Genomic DNA, 20,284 nt, shown 5'->3' with positions numbered 1-20,284 from the left:
TCAATATTAACCTGTATTTCTTTGACTGTCCTATTTTGCATGACTACAGAATAGTAAAAACACTTTAATATGAGAATTGCAGGTGCATATGACATGCCTCACACAGACATATTAGGTCCTTCTTGACCAAAAAAAATTATACTGGGCTCACATCCTCTTCTTCAGGCTTAGCAATTACTGAGAAATTTCTCAAGTTGAGAAAACTCACTCCTCATTAGGCATTCCTTTCCATTTCCTTTAAGCTCCCAGATCAAATCTAACATTCTTCATAGAGCTCCCTCAACACACCCCAAGTAGAAATGTTCCAGTAACACTCCACATTCCTACAGCAATGTTTGCTTGGCAATCTGGAAGTACACTAGGTACTATCTTATGACATCTTTTATACTTGAAGCCTCTAACTGTAACTTTAACCTTTTCTTCTTCTTTACACTAGGAGCCAAAAGCAAGGAGCTTTGGCTTACTTTCTTTGCATGCCCATGAGAACTTAATAAAGCAATTAATATTTGCTGCTTTTATGTCAAGAATACAACCCCACATTTTTACAGCATTCTACTTTTCCAGGAAGCTCATGATATGTACTATATCACTTAATTTTCAAAACAACTTGTGTGACTCATATATTACTACCTCCATTTTATAAGAAAGGAAACTAAGGAAGAGAATTTGCTCAGTCACAGAGAAGGTGTGTATCAGAGCCATAGTAGAATCTGAGTCTTTCCTTACTATTTTTAGAGTCATGTGACGGACAGTAACCATGTCACAGAATATAAAACATATCAATACATATAAGGGAGAGAGCAGAGAGCAGCATCTCTACTAAGTAGTCTTAAAATATGTAGCCCAAAAGCAGCGCTTAGAACAATTTGCCAGTGTCTGCCTTCCCAACTGTGTAGGAAACTAATCAACATTCAGCAATATCCTGGGAGCTGAAACTATGCTTTTCCATGGGTGAAAGGCATTTACAGGCTTCAGGGGAGAATTCTGGAGTAGGATTGCCATGAGTCTGTTGCCTTATTCCTTAGGATCCACACTCTCTTGCCCTCCAGTTCATTCTGAAACTGTTTACTCTGTATCCAGCACCCGTTGCTCTTGGGGCTTACCTCTTGTTCTGCGATCCTTAATGCACTGTCCTGCCGGGCATCTCTGTCAGTCCTAGAGCTGGCAGGGGATTGAATTCGTTTGATTAGCCTCTGTTCACAGTCCTCCAGGCGCAGCCGGATATTCTTCAGCTCTGAAATGTACATCTTGGCCACAGTTTCCTCTTTGTCCTCTGTGAATGCACAAGCACAGAAGACCATTAAGCACGACAACAGAGATCAGCAAACCTGAGAACAACACTGGTTCCAGCAGACCTGATACTCCATGAATGAAAGCAAGGCCTTATGCGGGGAACCTTCTGCCTGTTCCCAAACTCCCTGCATTATATACTAATCTTTAAGGATCCAAACACGTAATTTCCACAGGAAAATGTGATAGGTTGATAAGCAATAATGAATGAAATATGGCCTCTTCTTCCATGATCTCATTTTGAGAATTCATCTCTACAAGTTTTTCTCTATCAAGTTTTTTTAGCAACTCAAGTGGTAAAAAGGTGGTGATGATACTTTCTAGTTTATATGAAGGGTCCAGCAGCACCCTTCAGGGCTCTCATTCCACTTTCCTCTCCCTCTTCCCAAGGCACACACCATTCTCCATGGACTTCATCAGGTGCTGGAAGTGGGTTTTACAAGCCTCCACCTCCTCTTCCAAGTGCAGACGGTCAGCCACTGAGAAGAGCGCCGAGTCACGGCTCTCCTGCAGAAAGTCTTCGTAGTGGGCCTGCAGGTTCTTCATAACCTGGTGGTACTCCCCAGGTGCTGAGGAGCGGAGCTGCAGAGAAAAAGCCAGAGGACATTTCAGTGGAATGGGAATGTAATACAAAATAGTACACAAACCATAATTATAAACATGCTGATTTTTCACAAATTGAACCTGTCCATGAAATCAGCATTCAGATCAAGAAACAGGACATTACTAGTATCTCAGAAGCACTCTTTGTGCCCTCTTGGATGTAAACCTTAATGATGGTTAATTCAACAGTATTCCCCTACTCCACACACGTATGCAAAAGTTTCTGGTTCCTAAGAGCCTCAAGCCCCTAACCCCAAAACGGTATCCCTGACTCCATTTTACACCAATTGGGTGAGTAGGAGTCTCACAGTAAGAAGTTCCTTCTGAAAAAAACTTGCCAATAGGTTCTGAGCCTGTGGTAAAGCTGTCATAATTACCTTTTCCAGGTTCCAGGTCTTTACAAGGTCAAGGTCCTTCCTCAGATAGTTCCAGGAGATAAGGCTTTTGGTGTTAACATGTAGCTGATGCCAAAGGGCCATCACCTTCTGATAAGACTGCTCCACCCTACAAACAACACAGAACCTGGCTATAGCTTTTCTAAGGCTTCAGCTCCACACTAGAGACCTTCTAAGGAGAAAATGTGATTGCCTTAGCAGAACTGAGCTTATATGCTGAGCAGAGAAAGGCAACAAGTCAAATACTAACAACACAGGAATCTTTAGACCTAAATAAATTGAGATCCTCAAGCAATTTGCTACACTATTATATACACTATGTCAGCACATATTTAGCAATCTCATAAATGTTACCTGAATGTAATGTAATTATGAGAAGTTAGAGAGAGGAATACCCAGGGAAGGCAATGATAGAGAAAAATAGAGACAAAGTAACTCCATTTGAAATTGCTGGAAAATGACAACAATGCTTAAAAAGTGATTTGCTGTGTTCTGTATTTTTACAAAACCGCTAAAATGTTTAAAAGTTAATAGCAATTTAAGAAGTTCACCTGGCATATAAAACGAAACTGTAGTGTGAAGGGCTTAAGAAGATCTTTTTCTTAGCATCCCATACCTAATTCAATCTCAACTTACGGATGACTTACAAACTCAGATACACAGGCACACTCAACATACACCAAATTACCTTGAATTTCTTCAAGCTAAGAAATGTAAGAATAGGATGGAAATAGAAAAGGATGGAAAACTAGAAGCTAGGATGTCAGACATTAAACCCATTAGTTTAACTTTCCGTTTTCCAAAAATCCCACTAAAATGACTGTAAGGTTGACATAAAAGTTCAGGAAATCTCAAAGAAGAATAAAAATACAGAGGTATAAAAAACAGAAAGAAAATAAGAGAAAATGAGAGAAACAGTTCAGGAGGTCCAATAGCTGACAAATGGGAGTTCTTGAAAGCAAGAACAGAAAAAAAACATAGAAAAGGAAATAATTAAAGAAATAATCCAAGAAAAATTTCCCCAGATCTGAAAGATATGAGTTTCCAGTTTGTGTTCAGGGTTAGCACGAGAAAGGCTCACCCGGAAAACACAGCATCCCCTTCAAAGATTAAAGACAGAGAGGAGTTTAAAATCTTCATAGAGATAAAGATTTCATTCAAAAGGTTAAAGTATTAAACTGTTCTGTATCACAACTGTGGTAGAGGACACAATTCTACGCATTTGTCAAAATGACAGTATTGCTCACTACAAAGGGAGAATTTTACAGTTACATAAACTTAAAGAATGATAAAAAATGATAATCGTACTGTACTTCTCAACAACAAACCCTGGAAGCTGGAAAACAGTGGGACAGTGCCTTCAAGGTTCAGAGTGAAAAGAATTTCCAGAAGAATTCTGTAACTGACCAATTCATTATGAAGGGAGAAGAAAGACATTTTCAGATATGACAGGATTCAAAAAATTTACTTCTGCACTTTTTTTCAGCAAGCTACTGGAGAGTGTACTCTCCCAAACCAGGGAATAAACCAATAAATAAGACTTAGAACCTAGGAAGCAGAGGGTCCAACACAGAAGAGATGTAAAGGGAATCTTCAGGGTGAAGATGAAGGGAAATGCCAGGGAGGCAGTAATGAAGCAGGCCTACAGAGCAGGTTCAGACTGGAAAAGGAAGACAGAATGGTTCAGAAGAGACGTTTCCAAGAGAAAATAAAACTGAAAATTACCTGGTGTTTGGCCATACTAAGAAGCCTTTTACAGTAAAATAGGAGAGTTTGGGAATAAATTCATAAGATACAAATAGACAACTAAGCAAACGTAAAAACAAAACAATTATCAGCTCTAAGGAAACATAAAGTTATACAAAATAATTTGTTCATACATATATTCAATCACCTAACTCGTTCATTCTTTTCTTTAACAACCATTTATTGAGTACCTACTACACGTCAGGTTCTAGGTGATGAGGATACAGAGGTAAACAAAACAGACAAAAACCTCTATTCTTTTAGAACTTCTAAGGGGAGGGGAAAGGCAATAAACAAATTTATAATCTTTTGGACAGTATTAAGTGTTCTGGAGAACAATAAAGTGTTCTGCTGGGGAGAGGAGATAGAAAGTGATAGGCAGTGAGTGGGGTGGTAGTATATGAAGGTGATTAGATGAACTAAAGATGTGAGGGAGTGAATCACGTTAATATATGAAGCAAGCAGAGGCAATGCAAAGGCCCTGAGGCAAGAGTATGCTTGTAGTGCTTGAGAAACTGGAGCTGAGCACAAGCAAGGACAGTGGCAGAGGATGATTTAGAGAGGTAAGACATGCTTGGGTAAGGCTTACAATATGCCCTAGAGTACTACGCGGTTCAGCTATAAACAACTTAATGTAAAAATAACAAACAAGATACCGATTTTAAACAAAAATCATGACATAACTACATTTGGAAGATGGGTAAAGGAGAAGTGAATTACAGGTGTGTAGAAAACTAATTGTTAGAAAACTAACTGTTAATTTCCTAGAGCAGGAAGACAATAATTTCCGAAGTTGAAAAAAAATTAAGAAGTAACAGGAAAAAAAATCACATTATTTAGACATTTGATGTTAAAAACCAGAAAAATCTGCTCAAAGAGTTGAAAACAGTTCACTTTGGGAAGCAGAACTCTGGGGTGGGGGAGGTGATTGCTAGTTTTTACTATAAGTTTTGTGGTATAATTCAACTTTTTAAAATCTTTATACATATTTCAATAAAATATAAAGAAGAAAGTTAGCTGTCAGTACAAAAATCAACTATTGAGAGATAACTGTTTATAACCAAGAATTATTTAAAAAAGAATTATCACTGTTCTTTATCCATTCACCTGTCGATGGACATTTAGGTTGGTTCCATGTGGCACATATATACAATGGAATATTACTCAGCCATAAAAAGAAACGAAATTGAGTTATTTGTAGTGAGGTGGATGGACCTAGAGTCTGTCATACAGAGTGGAGTAAGTCAGAAAGAGAAAAACAAATACCGTATGCTAACACATATATATGGAATCTTAAAAAAAGAAAAAAAAAAAGGGTACTGATGAACCTAGTTGCAGGGCAGGAATAAAGAGGTAGACATAGAGAATGGACTTGATGACATGGCGTGGGAGGGCGAAGCTGGGGCAGAGTGAGAGTAGCATTGACATATATACACTACCAAATGTAAAATAGTTGGCTGGTGGGAAGCAGCAGCATAGCACAGGGAGATTGGCTTGGTGCTTTGCAATGACCTAGAGGGGTGGGATAGGGAGGGTGGGAGGGAGGCTCAAGAGGGAGGGGATATGGGGACATGTGTATGCATATGGCCGATTTGCTTTGTTGTGCAACAGAAACTAACAAGGTATTGTGAAGCAATTATACTCCAATAAAGATTAAAAAAAAAAAAAAGAATTATCACTGAATATATCTCAATTGACCATAGCATTTACTGAAAATCTACTATGTGGCTGGCAGTACAAGACTTGATATCGTAATAGGAGGTCTTTCCCAAAAGGATCTGCAAAACTTGGTCTCTCTGTTCAAAATCACAAACGCAGATTCATAACCTCCATCAGTTCACCCAGCCAAACAGCAGAGGTGGAAGTACAGAGCGGCAGTTGAGCTGAGTTACCTGCTGGCCATCTCCATGGCATCCTTATTGGGTGGGGGGATAAGGAAGCAGACTGATGGCACCATTGCCTCATTCCCTGTGGGGCTGATCACTTTCCACTTGGTCCTCTGTGAATTATCTTCCAACACACACTCATCGTTCTTGCAAATAGTGATCTGAACAGACAAATTTACAAATCATTGCTAATGGATAAACCAACAACCTATTATTACCTGGTGGCTGATCCCAAGGCTATGAAATCCTTAAGGAAAAATCGTTTTGGAGATCTCCAATCGTTTGGAGTTCACCTAGGGAGAGTTTCTGATTTAGACAAAAGGATAATGTGTATAAATAAACAACCTAGGGAAGGTTGTGAAATGAAATAAATCAAGGAAGCAACTGTTTATTAAATGCCTGTTACATGTCAAGTAACTCAGTATATGAAATTTATAAGGAGACTGTAAGACCTGCAAGAGCAATCTCTCTGAACCTACAACCAACAGGGTAAAACTTAAAGGGACATAATACTCACAACTTTGCATTTCTGATACTTCTTCTTCCTCCCTTCCTGTCACCCCACCCAAATCCCTGAAATGTTTAAGCCTTGAAATCACCAATTCTTTCTCTTAGGAGACAAGTAACCAAAAATATCATCTCTATTTTGTAGACAGAAATACTGAGACAAAGAAAAGTACAGGAAAAGTTCATTTGTTCCTTTGTATAACAAATATTATTGAGCCTATTATGTGCTTGGAAGTGTGCTATGCCATTAGAGATAAAAATGGTTAAAATGATAAGCCAACAAAACCATGGTCTATATTCCACAGATACTGATGCAGTATTTGGTTACAACACTGTGTGACAAATGCGATTTACCAGGGAATGCATGGAAGGCATGAGGCCCAGTCTTGGTTAGAGAGGTAAGAGATTATTCAGGACCTTAAAGCCACATTAAGGAATTTAGACTTTCTACACAGAAATGGGGAATTGTTGTAGGGCTTAGGCAGGGGAGTGATGTTAAAAAAAAAAAAAAAAAAAAAAAAAAAATCACGCTGGACTTCCCTGGTGGTCCAGTGGTTAAGACTCTGCGCTTCCACTGCAGGGGGCGTGGGTTTGATCCCTGGTTGGGGAACTAAGATCCCACATGCTGCGCGGCGTGGCCAAAACAAAATTAATTAATTAATTAATTTTTTAAAAGACCATGCTGGTGGTAGGATAAAGAATGCATTGAGGGCTTCCTTGGTGGCGCAGTGGTTGAGAATCTGCCTGCCAATGCAGGGGACATGGGTTCGAGCCCTGGTCTGAGAAGATCCCACATGCCGCGGAGCAACTGGGCCCGTGAGCCACAATTACTGAGCCTGCACGTCTGGAGCCTGTGCTCCGAAACAAGAGAGGCCGCGATAGTGAAGAGGCCCGCTCACCGCGATGAAGAGTGGCCCCCGCTCGCCGCAACTAGAGAAAGCCCTCGCACAGAAACGAGGACCCAATACAGCCATAAATAAATAAATAAAAAATAATAATAATAATGCATTGAATGGGGAGGCTGATGCAATGATCCAAGTGAAAGAAACTTAGGGTCTAACTTGTAGTAGCAGCAGGGGCAGAAAGAAGTACACTTGAGGGATACTTATTTACAAGGTATTGATACTACTGACTTGATAGTCCTACTAGCTGTGGGGAATAAGAGGGGAGGAGTCATGGATCTCTCCTGGGTGCTACAAAGCACCATTTCTATCCACACTTAGGCAACTGGGTGGATAATGATGCCAATTACTGAGGCAGGGAGCAGGTCAAGATCATAAGAGTTGAGGCTTATTTTTTTCATGATAGAAGAGATTTGAGCATGTTTAAGTTCTAATAGAAGAATTCTATCATTTGACCTTTCCCTGTTATCATAACCCTAACTGAAGGCTTCCCTTCTCCCTTGCTTCCTTCTGGAGCGGGAAGTACCCTTTCCACCTCCTCACCTCGATCTGCCGGTAGTCACAGATGGCCTTGATGGAAATGGTGCTCTTTAGCACATGGTCGGGACTGCGTGGCTTTAGCTGAACAATGGATTTTGATCTCCCAACAAGACTGGCAACGGAACTCTTGGACTGTATAAGCTGCTCCTTTTCATCCTACAAAATGGGAAGAAAACCAAAAAGACATTAATGTTGCTCCTTGGGAGACTCAGTCAACAAAGAAAACTGAATGCTCCACTCCCTCCGAGAATGTCACTTCTCGGTTAAGTAGGGATCCTTGGTGGAGCCATCTTAGAAACATAGGGATAAAGAAAACAGCAGAGGATGCTTCTGTCTGCTACCAAGTGCTTTTATGCTCAAATTTTGCAGCGTTCTCCCTGTGTCCTTTTCAATGAACCATAAAGCCACATGCAAAAACAAATAATAAATAAATTTAAAAAAAAAGAATTTCTAGCTGCCAAATACAGCTATACAGCTAACAAAGGAGTTTGCCAAATAAGGTTCAGAGAACATGGAAGTTAAAAACAATGATAATAACTAGGTTGTGGTTGTTATTATTATTCAATTTCTCACTGGTAGAAGCCAGTTCTTGCCTCTCTGCTTAGGAGAAGCTAGAGTTGTGCTCTTTTAAACTTTTCTTTTTTTAAATAATGTTATCTCCCAAGCTCTATTACAAATATTTTACTTTCTTAAATTGAATCAAACTTTCTAGAGAAAGATCTTAGCTCTTCAACCAACAATCTATAAACCAATGCTGTTGGTGAAGGTACTGGGACAAATGATTTAAGGTTTGCCTTTTAGAGTCTTGCTGTGCTGTATTTATATAAATTTGATTGATTTGAAAGAGGTCTCATGCAAAATTGAAATACTCAAGTCTCTGCAAACCCAATTTTCTTAAAAACTAATGAACTTCCTGTCAACGAAATTGGTAGCAATCTACTACCAATTCCATTAAAGAGTAAAAGATAAGCTTTATCTCTTAACCAGGATGTTTCAAGCCCATTTTGAGGTATAAAAAAGTCCCCGGAAGAGGGCTTTCTTAGGATGGAAGTAGATGTGATGAGAGTAAAGAGTTAATAATGTTAAGAAATGCCATTAACGAATTAAGAATATGCAAGTATGGGGAGGGTGGGAGGGAGGGAGATGCGGGAGGGAGGAGATATGGGAACGTGTGTATATCTGTAGCTGATTCACTTTGTTATAAAGCAGAAACTAACACACCATTGTGAAGCAATTATACTTCAATAAAGATGTTTAAAAAAAAAAAAGAATATGCAAGTAAATAAAAAGAAATGCTTAAATAAACTACCTGTGCCTGTCCCCGGGAGCATGATTGGAAGAAATACAACTTTAACTTATTAGTTAAGAAAGAGGAATGGAATAGGTCAGGGAGACAGCCACACTGTTCCATTCTTGAGAGCTGGTCTACCCATTTCAGGTTCCTTGCAATAAAGAAGTCAATTTCTGTCTAACCCACAGCCAAACGTCTCAAGCTCCAGAGACCAAGTGCTCAGCGTGGTAAAAGGTCTGAAAAGAACCAGAAGCCATGACAGATGCTCCCGAACCTGACAGACAAGCTGAGGACAAGCTGAGGAGCAGACCCAGGTGACTTCATGCCCCGATGACGCCGCCAACCCGATGCCCCTGACCTGGAGAGGAGGGAACAGAGCAGCGACCCTCGAGAAGAGAAGATATGACAACAATTGCAGAGGAGTTACCCTATGACAGGAAGGTACTCTGTGGGAGGGAGGAGATAATAGCCACGGATTATTAGATTCCTCCTTCATACTTGATGTACCTCCAAGAGCGACATTCTAGAGACAACATCGGAAAAGTCAGGTCTTTACCCTTCATTCCAAATTAATTAAATTCACAGGTTATTTGCTCAGGTGAAACACTGAATCTAAACCCACTCATAGCTTTACAATACCTGAAAGTGTTTTTTAAAAAATCAGCTCATGTTCACTAATTCCCAAGTCTCACCCACGAATAAAATGACACTGTTTTGGGTTATTCTGGTTCTCTTATTTATAATTTTCTACTGAAACGTGAGACTACTCGCATTTCTCACACAGGAAAAGTAATCTCCCTATTACATATACATTTCCATCTTAATCAGAGTTGTAGCTGGAGCCCTGTCTTGCGAACTCTGTGTACTATATGCTCAATAACTATAAGTAGTCTGCTGGTGATTTTACTACCACCACCCCTGAAGGAATAGTTCATTGGAGAAAATAAATGTAAAACTGATTTGGATTAAATACTACTTGCAAAACTATTTTTAAAAAGTTAATACCACTACATAAATAAACTGAACAAATACGGCATTACACCTATATAAGATTTTAATGTTTCAAATACCTCATCATTACCGAAAGAAAATTCCCAAGGAGGAAAAAATTGGCTCAGGTCTAGTTCACTGGTGTTTTGTTTTATTCTCTTTGCACGAGAGAGCGAAAAAGAATTTGGTGCCAGCTAATCCCGTCAACCCTATTTTTCATGCTCCACACCCCCATCTTTGGCTCCAACGACTGAATTAAAATAGGAACCATGCGAAGAAACTCTGATGAGCGCTACGTGGCTCAGGGGCACATGGCTGGGCCCTTGCTTCAACAGCACACCCAAGGGACTCATCAGCCACTTCTTTAAGAAAAGAAAAAAGGAAAGGAACAACGCTGATTACACTCTAATTGAATGTGAGACAAACTTTGTAATGGGGACCCCCAGCCCTGGTGCGTTCAAGGATATAAAGAGCAGCAGCTGATAGGGTTTTTACTCTGCTTCTCAGAGGCAATCATCCCACTGACGCAACACCCACCATGGAGTCCTGCAGCAGGTCCTCCAGGCGGGATAAGCTGGTGCTGTGGTCGCAGGAGTACTTCCGTTTGATGGATTCTTGGAGGTTCCTCAGGAATGACTCCAGGTCTCGAGCGTCACTGAAGAACTGTCGGGATAAGAGGGAGCGGTGCCTTGCGCTCAATACGTCACAACACCAAGGTGATAATGGAGAAAAAACAACCTGACTGTGCCTGCTGATTACACAATCGTGGATTACAAATGCCATGCCAGGGAAACAGTAGTGACAACTGCCACAAAGCCCGCTGAACCCAATAGAACAGTTAGTCTGCTTCACTCCTCAGAAATCACCGCTCTTTCCCCTTGAGTTTTGGCTAGTGACAGCACTTGACTGTCAGGTTTATTTCATGAAAAGCCTAGAGGTTGAGTGTCTCAATTCACTGATATGATTACAAAATGATCAGGGAGCTTATTTAATTAAGAGCAAATCCAAACAGAGATAAGAGCTTATTTCCTCTTCCCACCCTCACCTGAAAACAAGCAGTATGTTGGTTTTTTTTTTTTTTTTTATTTAATTTATTTATTTTTGGCTGCATTGGGTCTTTGTTGCTGCACGCGGGCTTTCTCTAGTTTCGGTAAGCGGGGGCTACTCTTCGTTGCAGTGCACGGGCTTCTCATTGCGGTGGCTTCTCTTGTTGCGGAGCACGGGCTCTAGGCAGGCCGGCTTCAGTAGTTGTGGCAAGCGGCTCTAGAGCACAGGCTCAGTAGTTGCGGCGCACGGGCTTAGTAGCTCCGCGGCATGTGGGATCTTCCCAGACCAGGGCTCGAACCCGTGTCCCCTGCATTGGCAGGCAGATTCTTAACCACTGCGCCACCAGGGAAGCCCAAGCAGTATGTTCTTGATGTAGCAATAGATTAAAGAAAAAAAAAAAACCAAAAAAACAAAAAACGGTTCTAATATTTTACAGCCCCTCCCATCAGGAGGTGGAGTCCATTTCTCCCCCGCCTGAAGCTGGGCGGGGGAACATCACTTGCTTTAGTCAATGGTACATTAATACACGTGACAGCAGAAAAAAATGCTTGTGCACCAGGGCCTGCCTTCTCTGGCTGCTTGTGGAACACAGCTATTCTGTGAAGGAGCCTAGGATAGCCTACTGGATTCTAGAGACTTGCATGTGGATTTGTACCCGATCACCCCAACCAACTGTCAGACATGTGAGTGACACCATTTGGGGCCAACCAGCCCCCAACCTGCCTGCCCACTGCCTACAGCCACGCGTCACCCAGGCAAGATGAAAAAAAGCCTTCAGCTGAGCCTAGCCCAGACTGCCAACTCACAGAATCTCGAGCTAACGGTTGTTGCTCTAAGCAACTAACTTTTGGGGTGGTGGTTTATACAGTAAAGGGTAACTGATACAGATGTGTTTCTAACCTCACCCCTCCCGTGTGCATGCTTGCAGGCACACACCAACACACGCAATCACACTCACAATCTCTTGCCTGAATGAAAAAAAATATCCTCCTCATCCTCTCTGCGTGCGCGCACACATACACACACACACACACTAGCCCACGTACCTGAAAGTAAGCACTATTCTCCTTCACATGCTGCTCGACACACAAGCACAGCTGCTTCATCCACTGCAACTGGGACTGGACAGCAGCACTGTAAGCCTGCAACGACCAGGCACACGGACAGAAGGGCATGGGTTTAACAGACCTGCTACACATGTGCGATGTGCTCTTCCAAGTACACCTCTGCTAATGCTAGAGAGGCCAACAGAGGATAAGTGGAGATACTTGACTGGCATCTGCTCAAAGCTTCCCACGAGACAGAGGTTTGTCTTTCATCCTACATGGTTTTGTTAGGAGGGGTTACCCAGAAAAGGCCTCTTCCACACTCACTTGCAACTAAATGACCTGGTCAGCAAAACCCAGGCCTAAGCCAGTCTCTCCTGGCTTCCTCCGCTGCCTCTCTTCTCCGAGCACAGGCACCACACCAAAAGGCACGCAGGGTCTGTCTAGACAGTTATCTGAAAAACTATGGTTCAGAATTCCCTGGTGGTCTAGTGGTTAGGACTCTACGCTTTCACTGCTGAGGGCCCAGGTTCAATCCCTGATCAGGGAACTAAGACCCCACAAGCCTCACAATGTGGGGGAAAAAAAAAAAAACACTTAAAAAAAAAAGAAAAGAAAAGAAAAGAAAAAATACGGTTCAAGTCACTTTCCCCGTGAAGCGAGGAGTCAGTATCGTTTCTGTTGTTTCTCGTAGTATCCTCCTTAGACTATTAACAAAACTGTTTGCAGTCTTTTGGGGGCTGGGAAGAAAAGGGAGAAGACCCAGGACACATGATTCACTGACACTTGCTCCAAGTCCCTCAGCAAAGCTAAGTCTCTGCTTTGAATACTTGTATAGTAACAACCTCTGAGCACTTGACCCTCCCACCTTCAAGTCACACACCTCCACAGTCTGCTTGGCTGGGTGGTTCTCAAGGGACAGCAGCTCGGCTGTATCTTGTAGAGACCGAAACACGTCCTGTTTCTCCTCCAGTTCCATTGTCAATTCCTGAAAATTGAATTCAATTGTTTTCAATAAGTGCTGTTAAGGGAGGAGTAGCTATAAAGAAAAAACCGTGTTCCCTGCCCTACTTTAAAGGAGCCCGCAACCCAGGGTTAGTGCCAAAATGAGAGGCATAAACAGTACATGCCAGAAGATTTCAGAGAAGAGCAAAAGTGCTGGAATTACTGGAGAATGATTCACAAAGGATATGGGATCTGAGCCAGACCTGAGTAAGTGGGGTCACACAGGATGAGACTGAAGGCAAGAAAGGAGGGAACGTGGCTGGATGGATCACGTCAGCACCCACCGAACACGGTACCTGATCCGCATCCCTGACTGGCTGGCTCTGCTCAGATTGTACCCTCAGCTGCAGTGCCCTCCTCCGGCTCTACATTCTGTTAACACTTTAGGACCTGCTTTAGATGCCAGCTCTTCTGTGCAGCTGGGCACTGATCCTCACTATCAGATTTGACCCCTTCTCCTCGATGCTCACTTTCTTTATGTCTCTACCGTAGCCTAATTTCTGTTCTCATACAGACTGTTTATTGTATTACAGTATCTATTGTTTCTTCTTTACTTCAGAAGAATCACATACCATTCTCTAATGAAGTTAAGTGCTATTAAAAATCTTCCTGTTTTCATGGGGTTCATAATATCCTGAAAAACTCTCTGAAATGTGGGCAAACTGAAAATAACAAAAAAAAAATCCTACTTTGTATCTTTCACTGAAAAGCATAAAAAGCATTGTTGCATCGGCCAATGCTGAATTTTCCTTCCCATTTTACAAACCAAGAGATGGAGACCAAAAAATTGTTGAATGAATTAAAGAGAATTCAGAATTTGTAAGAAGCCAAGAATATACCTCAGTTAAACAATATTAAGCCCTATACTAAGTGCTTTGCTATATTAACTTACTAAATCTTACTTAACCTTTTACACAATGCTTTGAAGTGCTACTATTTTCCCATTTTACAGAGGTCTAGGGAGAGTAAATGACTTGCCAAGGTCACAGAGCTAATAAGTGGAGGAATAAGAATCTGATGTTAGGTCTATCACATTCCAAAGCCTATAACCTTGACCACAAAGTTATATTTCTTCTGAAATGATTCAATTTGCAGACTGCTGCTCTCTTCACCCAAGACACTGCCTTTCTTAATGCATTCTAAATAAATTCATTCTAGGGCTCGATTTCCCCTCTCTCCATATACACTTTCTCACAGGAACAGATGCATTAAGCGGGGTCCCTATTTCTCTCTAACAAAATGCAAATCCAGAAACCCAAGCTCTCAGCAGACTAGCCCCTCTGGCTCCTTCTGCTGCTATTACAAAATATGACAGGTCTGTTGTGCTAGACTCACAGAGAAGTAATTTTTCTTGGCTGAGATACTGGGATTGTTGTCACTCCAATCATATGCTAGTTCCTCCTCCTCCTTCTCATTCAACCAGATCAACTCAGCTGTAGCTCTGGAGACAAATTTATGCAGACTCTGAAGGTGCCTCATCCGGAAGCTAGAAGTTTCCTAGACAAAGGCAGGATTACAAGGTTAGACTGCTAGGCTTTCATCTGTAGGATATATCATATTTGACATCAAAGCAAAGAATAGCTGAGAAAATGAACTTAGCCTTGCTTTTTCAATCTCTGGGTGCTTCTCCACAGACTTAAATTTAGTACAAGTTTGGTATAGGACTCCCAGAGAGCCCGTGTCAATCCCAGCTAGAAGTGAGAACACGCCAGGTCTGTGTGGGGCTCCCTGGATAAACAATGATCCTGGAACTGTCCTACTCTGGACATCTTGAAAGACAGGAATGAAGAACAACAGACAGAAGAGAAGTCCCCTCCCTGTCAATCTTAAACTTTTGGTTTTTGGGAATTCCCTGGTGTTCCAGTGGTTAGGACTCCACGCTCTCACTCCCGAGGGCCCTGGTTCAATCCCTGGTCGGGTAACTAAGATCCCGCAAGCCAGGTGGGGGTGGCGGTGGGGGGAGACTTAGTTTTGATGCCTCAGAGCACATATACCCACTGCTTTGGTGAAGTATGATAACTAGGATAAGCTCTACTTACTTAAAACTTCCTGGGGCAGTGGTTTTTGATCCATTAAGAAAATTGAGAAAATGTTATGATACATATGAACAACTGCACAGTAAACAATATAAACTAATAAACAGAAAACCAAAACAGGCTCAAACCAAGAGCCTTCTGAATTAGGGAACCACATTCTCCAGGAACAGAACAAAAGAGAGTTAGTCAAAACTCACCTTCAATTTACAATACTGTGTCTCCAGCTTTCCAAGAGTTTCAACATAACTGGTATGAAAATTTTGGGACATTTTTCCCTGATAAGAAAGGAATGAAATAAAAATATATTAGAGAAAGAGTAAGTAAACTATGTCTACAGCATGATTTCAACTATGTAAATATTACGTCTGCACATAGACAGAGATTGGCTACTCTGAGAAAACTTGAAGCTTTCTCAGCAAATCTTGCACAGCAAATCTCCAGGTGAGATTTGATAGCTCAGAGCAGCACTGAGTGAGGAACAGTCCAGCAGAGTGAGCACACCTGCGTGACCTCATGGTCTTGTGCTTCCAGCAATTCTGGGAGGTTTCTAAGCAAAACCTATACCTGGTGATTCCTCCAACTACTCAGCTGCTTTTTGGAAGAGGGGAGCTGAAATTTAAAATGGGAAGATAGAAAGAGTGAGAGAGAGGAGAGACCAAGTGAAGAGTTTTTCTTACCAGTTCTCTATTGCAGGTAGATGGCGAAGTGGAAAGAGCATGAACTTTTGGAGCAGAGGGCTTGAGTTTGGAAACTGCATTCACTACTTAACTAATTTTGACCTTAGCTTTCAGTATCACTATTCTTTTTACTAAAAAGGGGTTAAATAAAAAACACCTTTCTCACAGGGTTATTTCAAAGAGCAAGAGACGCTTCATGTGCTGAGGGGAGCTGTGGGCAAGTGCTGCAAGTGGGTACCCTTCTTCTCCGCAGGAACAGCTGCGCTGGGCACTGTCCCGTCGCGCACAGCCACCCCAGCCTCCCACAGTGGATTCTGAATGCCACACACCTCATACAGCCTGGCCTCTTTGACACTTGAGCCCAGTTCTTCCACACTGGCGTGGATGTGCTGCTGTGCTTCCAGCTGAAACTCCACACTAGGCAGGTCATTGCCCCACTCCGCTCGCTCCAGTTTCATCTGAAAAAAAGAAAAATTACGAATATAATTTACTGCTAAGTTGGCAGAAAAAGAAAACTGTCACAATCGGTTTTGGACAAGGGGGCTGGGGAGAGGGGATAAAGAAAACTGTCAAGAATCAGTTTGGACAAGGGGGCTGGGGAGAGGGGATTGAGAAAAAGGACATCTAAACTATCTCCATCTTGGTCTCTTACAGGAAAGTATGCCATAACCACCCCCAAGGAGCTGGAGAATAAACCCCAACACCTATAGCAGCAGAAGCAGCCTTTTGCTGCTGCATTATGGGAATACGTCCCTGCATTTGCCAACCAGAAAGGCGTTCCCACAGGCTGAAATGCTTAACTTTATAGTTTAGGCATTTCCCTTTATGGGGTCTCTTCATTTCACAATCAGAATGGAGATAAGAAATAAATATCTGTAAATACTAAGCTTCATTCATGCCACCAACTATTGGCCAACGGAAGATAATTGTAAAACAGCTTGCCTTTGAATATTTTTATTTATTGGTACATGGAAAATCCATCCTCAGACGATGGGAAGAATTTAACACAAAACAAAAGGGTTAGAGGATAAGAGGACAATCTCGAACTTGAACCATTATCCTAGAATACATGTAAATAATGTCCCTGAGAACTGTGAAACACAGCAGTCTTGCTTACTCTTAAGAGCTGAGACAAAAACAACAGTAGAGAAGCAGCTCCTCTGACAATGAGAGCATTTCAGAAAAGATAACAGATTTACAGACTCTGCAACTTCTTCCACCAGCTCCCACTTAGAGCACAGTTGGCTGAAGGGAAGAGATTCCTGAAGGGCTTCAAATTAGAAAAGCCTATGCATTTAGTATGGGATTTTGAGGATCTGAACTGAACCTACCCTTTCAAAATTTAATAGAGAAGGAGGCTTGGGACCCAGGTAGCAGCAATAATTGAGGGGATCTATACAAGGCACATAGAGCAACCTAACCCTCTGAGACAAGCTGCTGGATCCAGTAAACCTCAGTGCACTGCATAAGCATTTGGAATATACACCCACCTGCATTTCTTCCACCCAAGACAGTAGTTCATACACAAATCGGAGGTTGCCTTCATCTTCAGAGGAGGAGATAGACACAAGTTCAGCCCGAGTCATGGGCTTTCGGAACCAGGAGGTAGAAGAAGAATGGGTTCCTTTGGTCAAGGGTTCTGCCTTCAGATGAGTAGTGGTTAAAGTAGAGGGTGGAACCAATTCAAGTGAAGTGAAATGGCCCTTCCGATACAAGTTTGTGCACTCTAGACGCAAGGTAACCAGCTCGTCCTGCAAACGCATGACCCTGAAGTGGAAGACGAGAAAGAAAAGATTAAATCTGTAACGTGCTTTTTAAGATAAAATCCTCCCTATCCATTTGACAAGGATGAAGTAAAAATAAAAATGAGATCATATTAGGAAAAGTGTTTTGAGAAAGAAAACGTGTTCTGTGAATGCAAGGTGATATTATTAACATCTTCATCGTTCAGAGCTGTCACTGAGGCAAATGCCAAGTCACAGCATTAACTCGAGGCAAGTAAATCAATACCAGTTCCTATAACTCTTGGATGATATAACAGAATAAACCATGGATTAGGGGTCAAAAGATGCGGCTCTTAGTCTCGGCTCTGTACAAAGATCCTCATCCCCTCTGTGGGTGTTGGTTTCCTCCTCCATGAAATGCTACATCGAATCACCCCAGCAGTTCTAAAAGCAGACGTGGTCCCACACGGCTGCAGTCACCCTGAAGCATGTGGGGGCGTTATAAGATGCCACACAAAGATTAGGGAACCCTACAGGTACTTAGTGGGCAGGGCCAACAGTAAAGGGAAAACTGTCTTCTACCATGAGAATTTTCCTGCCCCAAATACCTATAACATCCCCACTGAGACGCTGACTTCTAGCATCCAGGTTACAAGATTCAGTGCCCGACTCTTGATCCTTGAGCCTGAGCAGTAAGCAAGCCCTCCGTTTGAGTCCCATGTTCCTCACCTAAAAGCCAACTCTTCTAGCTGGTAGTAATTCTCATCCCTTAGGATCTGGAGATCCACCTGCAGCTGTCTGATGAGACCTTCACACTCCTGAATGTACATGATGACATCTGACTCACACTGCACTGGTTGCCCTGATTCCAGGTGAGCAGCGTCCTGAGAGAGAAAGGGAGAAGAAGAGTGGGAAATCTCCCATTACTCCCACCCACCAGGACCAAGGGAGCCACGCGGTTCAATTCCACTGTAATTCCAAGAGAAAGGAAGCTGGATCCCTTAACTGTTGACTTCAACCATTAGAGCACAAGGTTAGAAGTGGAAAACATGTGACATAAGAAGTGAGATAGAACAGTCAGACTTACAGCCTGCAGTGTATTCTTAGCTAATGTCAGTTTTTCTTCACAGTTCAAAGCACCATTCTGGATTTTGTTTGCAATCTGTAGCAGCAATTCCAGCCTAAAATGAGATCAAGACCACAGTCAAGTGCAGGGCTCAAAGCAGCCCAGTAAGTAATGTCACCTTCAGGCTCTGAACCCACCTCTCTACAGCTGGTCGAAGTGACTTCTCTCGCTCCAGCATCTCAATGATGAGTTTTCCCCACTCTTCTTCCACATCATTAGGGTGATAACCTTGAGGCAATTTAATTCGGCCAAATTCAATCCATACCTAAAAAACCCAGAGATAACCCTTTTAGTCCCAAAACAGCCATGCCCTCAGGTCCCAGTTTTAATTAATTCTTTGCTTCTTTACCCAGCCATTCAGCAGTTTTCCCCATTGTCTAATAAGAGAAAACAACCAAATATTTTAGCAGTACCTCACCTCTAGGTGAGAGAAAAAAAATCACCTCTAGGGGGCTTCCCTGGTGGCGCAGTGGTTAAGAATCTGCCTGCCAATGCAGGGGACACGGGTTCGAGCCCTGGTCCGGGAAGATCCCACATGCAGCGGAGCAGCTAAGCCCGTGCGCCGCAACTACTGAGCCTGCGCTCTAGAGCCCGCAAGCCACGACTACTGAGGTCTGTGCGCCCAGGGCCCGTGTTTCACAACAACAGAAGCCACCGCAATGAGAAGCCTGTGCACCACGACAAAGAGTAGCCACCCACTTACCACAACTAGAGAAAGCCCGTGCACAGCAATGAAGACCCAACACAGCCAAAAATAAATAAATAAATTTATTAAAAAAAAAAAATACATGGACCACTTGCTTGAAACCCTTCCATTCCTTCTATACTTTCCATAAATCCTCCTGTCCTCTCCATACCCCTCCCCTCCACTGTGGAAAGGTTAAATGCCCATCTCTACAGCTTCAAATTCTCTAGGAATCAAAATGTGAAGGAAAGTCTCTTTTCTTTCTATCCTAGGGAAAGAATTAGCTTCCCTCTGAGAAACAGGAAAACATGTATAAAACTCAAGATTTCTGAATAACTGTATGCCAATTTTCAACAGGCCCTTTAAAAAACAGAGATGGCTGATACTTCCCCTTGACCGTCAATCTTCAAGAGCAGCCTGAGAGTGATGCTCGATTTGTCACCCTGAGAATACTGCTATTACAATGAAGGTTCGGAAGAAGATGCAGGGAATCTGCCTAACAAAGAAGCAACAAAGAGCACACCAGCAAACCCTAAGTCTCAGCAAAGGATAAGTTTCCTTACCTCCAATAATTTATATAATTCCTCAATTCTTCCTTTTTCTCTCTCCTTGGCCAGAATTTCTGTCTCTTTGAAGTGTATATATTGATTATAAAGTGCCTACAAAATTAATATTTGGTGAATGAATGCAAGCAACCCGGTCTAATTTTTCATACCACCTCACCCAGGAGCCAGCAGCAACAAGCTCTGAGACTTACTCCCCAGAGTGAATTTACAAAAAACAATTTA

At 42.2% G+C, this 20,284-nt stretch overlaps 1 protein-coding gene across 14 annotated transcripts in view; it reads right to left on the bottom strand.

The window, feature by feature from the left end:
• The window catches only part of MACF1 (microtubule actin crosslinking factor 1), a 333,257-nt gene that overhangs the window by 152,263 nt on the left and 160,710 nt on the right, over nucleotides 1-20,284 (bottom strand). For all 14 annotated transcript variants that reach the window (XM_059919504.1, XM_059919530.1, XM_059919491.1 and 11 more), the window contains exons 10-25: nucleotides 20,060-20,155; nucleotides 18,949-19,076; nucleotides 18,773-18,866; nucleotides 18,415-18,569; nucleotides 17,452-17,728; nucleotides 16,291-16,419; nucleotides 15,482-15,559; nucleotides 14,584-14,745; nucleotides 13,127-13,231; nucleotides 12,244-12,339; nucleotides 10,688-10,813; nucleotides 7,873-8,025; nucleotides 5,927-6,081; nucleotides 2,271-2,397; nucleotides 1,689-1,872; nucleotides 1,104-1,273 (exon numbers count right to left, since the gene is read on the bottom strand). In XM_059919504.1, the coding sequence (XP_059775487.1) occupies nucleotides 1,104-1,273; nucleotides 1,689-1,872; nucleotides 2,271-2,397; nucleotides 5,927-6,081; nucleotides 7,873-8,025; nucleotides 10,688-10,813; nucleotides 12,244-12,339; nucleotides 13,127-13,231; nucleotides 14,584-14,745; nucleotides 15,482-15,559; nucleotides 16,291-16,419; nucleotides 17,452-17,728; nucleotides 18,415-18,569; nucleotides 18,773-18,866; nucleotides 18,949-19,076; nucleotides 20,060-20,155 (2,235 nt within the window). The remainder of the gene's footprint in view (nucleotides 1-1,103; nucleotides 1,274-1,688; nucleotides 1,873-2,270; nucleotides 2,398-5,926; nucleotides 6,082-7,872; nucleotides 8,026-10,687; nucleotides 10,814-12,243; nucleotides 12,340-13,126; nucleotides 13,232-14,583; nucleotides 14,746-15,481; nucleotides 15,560-16,290; nucleotides 16,420-17,451; nucleotides 17,729-18,414; nucleotides 18,570-18,772; nucleotides 18,867-18,948; nucleotides 19,077-20,059; nucleotides 20,156-20,284) is intronic.

Source organism: Balaenoptera ricei, chromosome 1, assembly GCF_028023285.1.
Source record: "Balaenoptera ricei isolate mBalRic1 chromosome 1, mBalRic1.hap2, whole genome shotgun sequence".
Classification (NCBI taxonomy): domain Eukaryota; kingdom Metazoa; phylum Chordata; class Mammalia; order Artiodactyla; family Balaenopteridae; genus Balaenoptera; species Balaenoptera ricei.
Note: the sequence above shows the minus strand (reverse complement) of the source record. Positions and strands in the feature narration are given on the sequence as shown.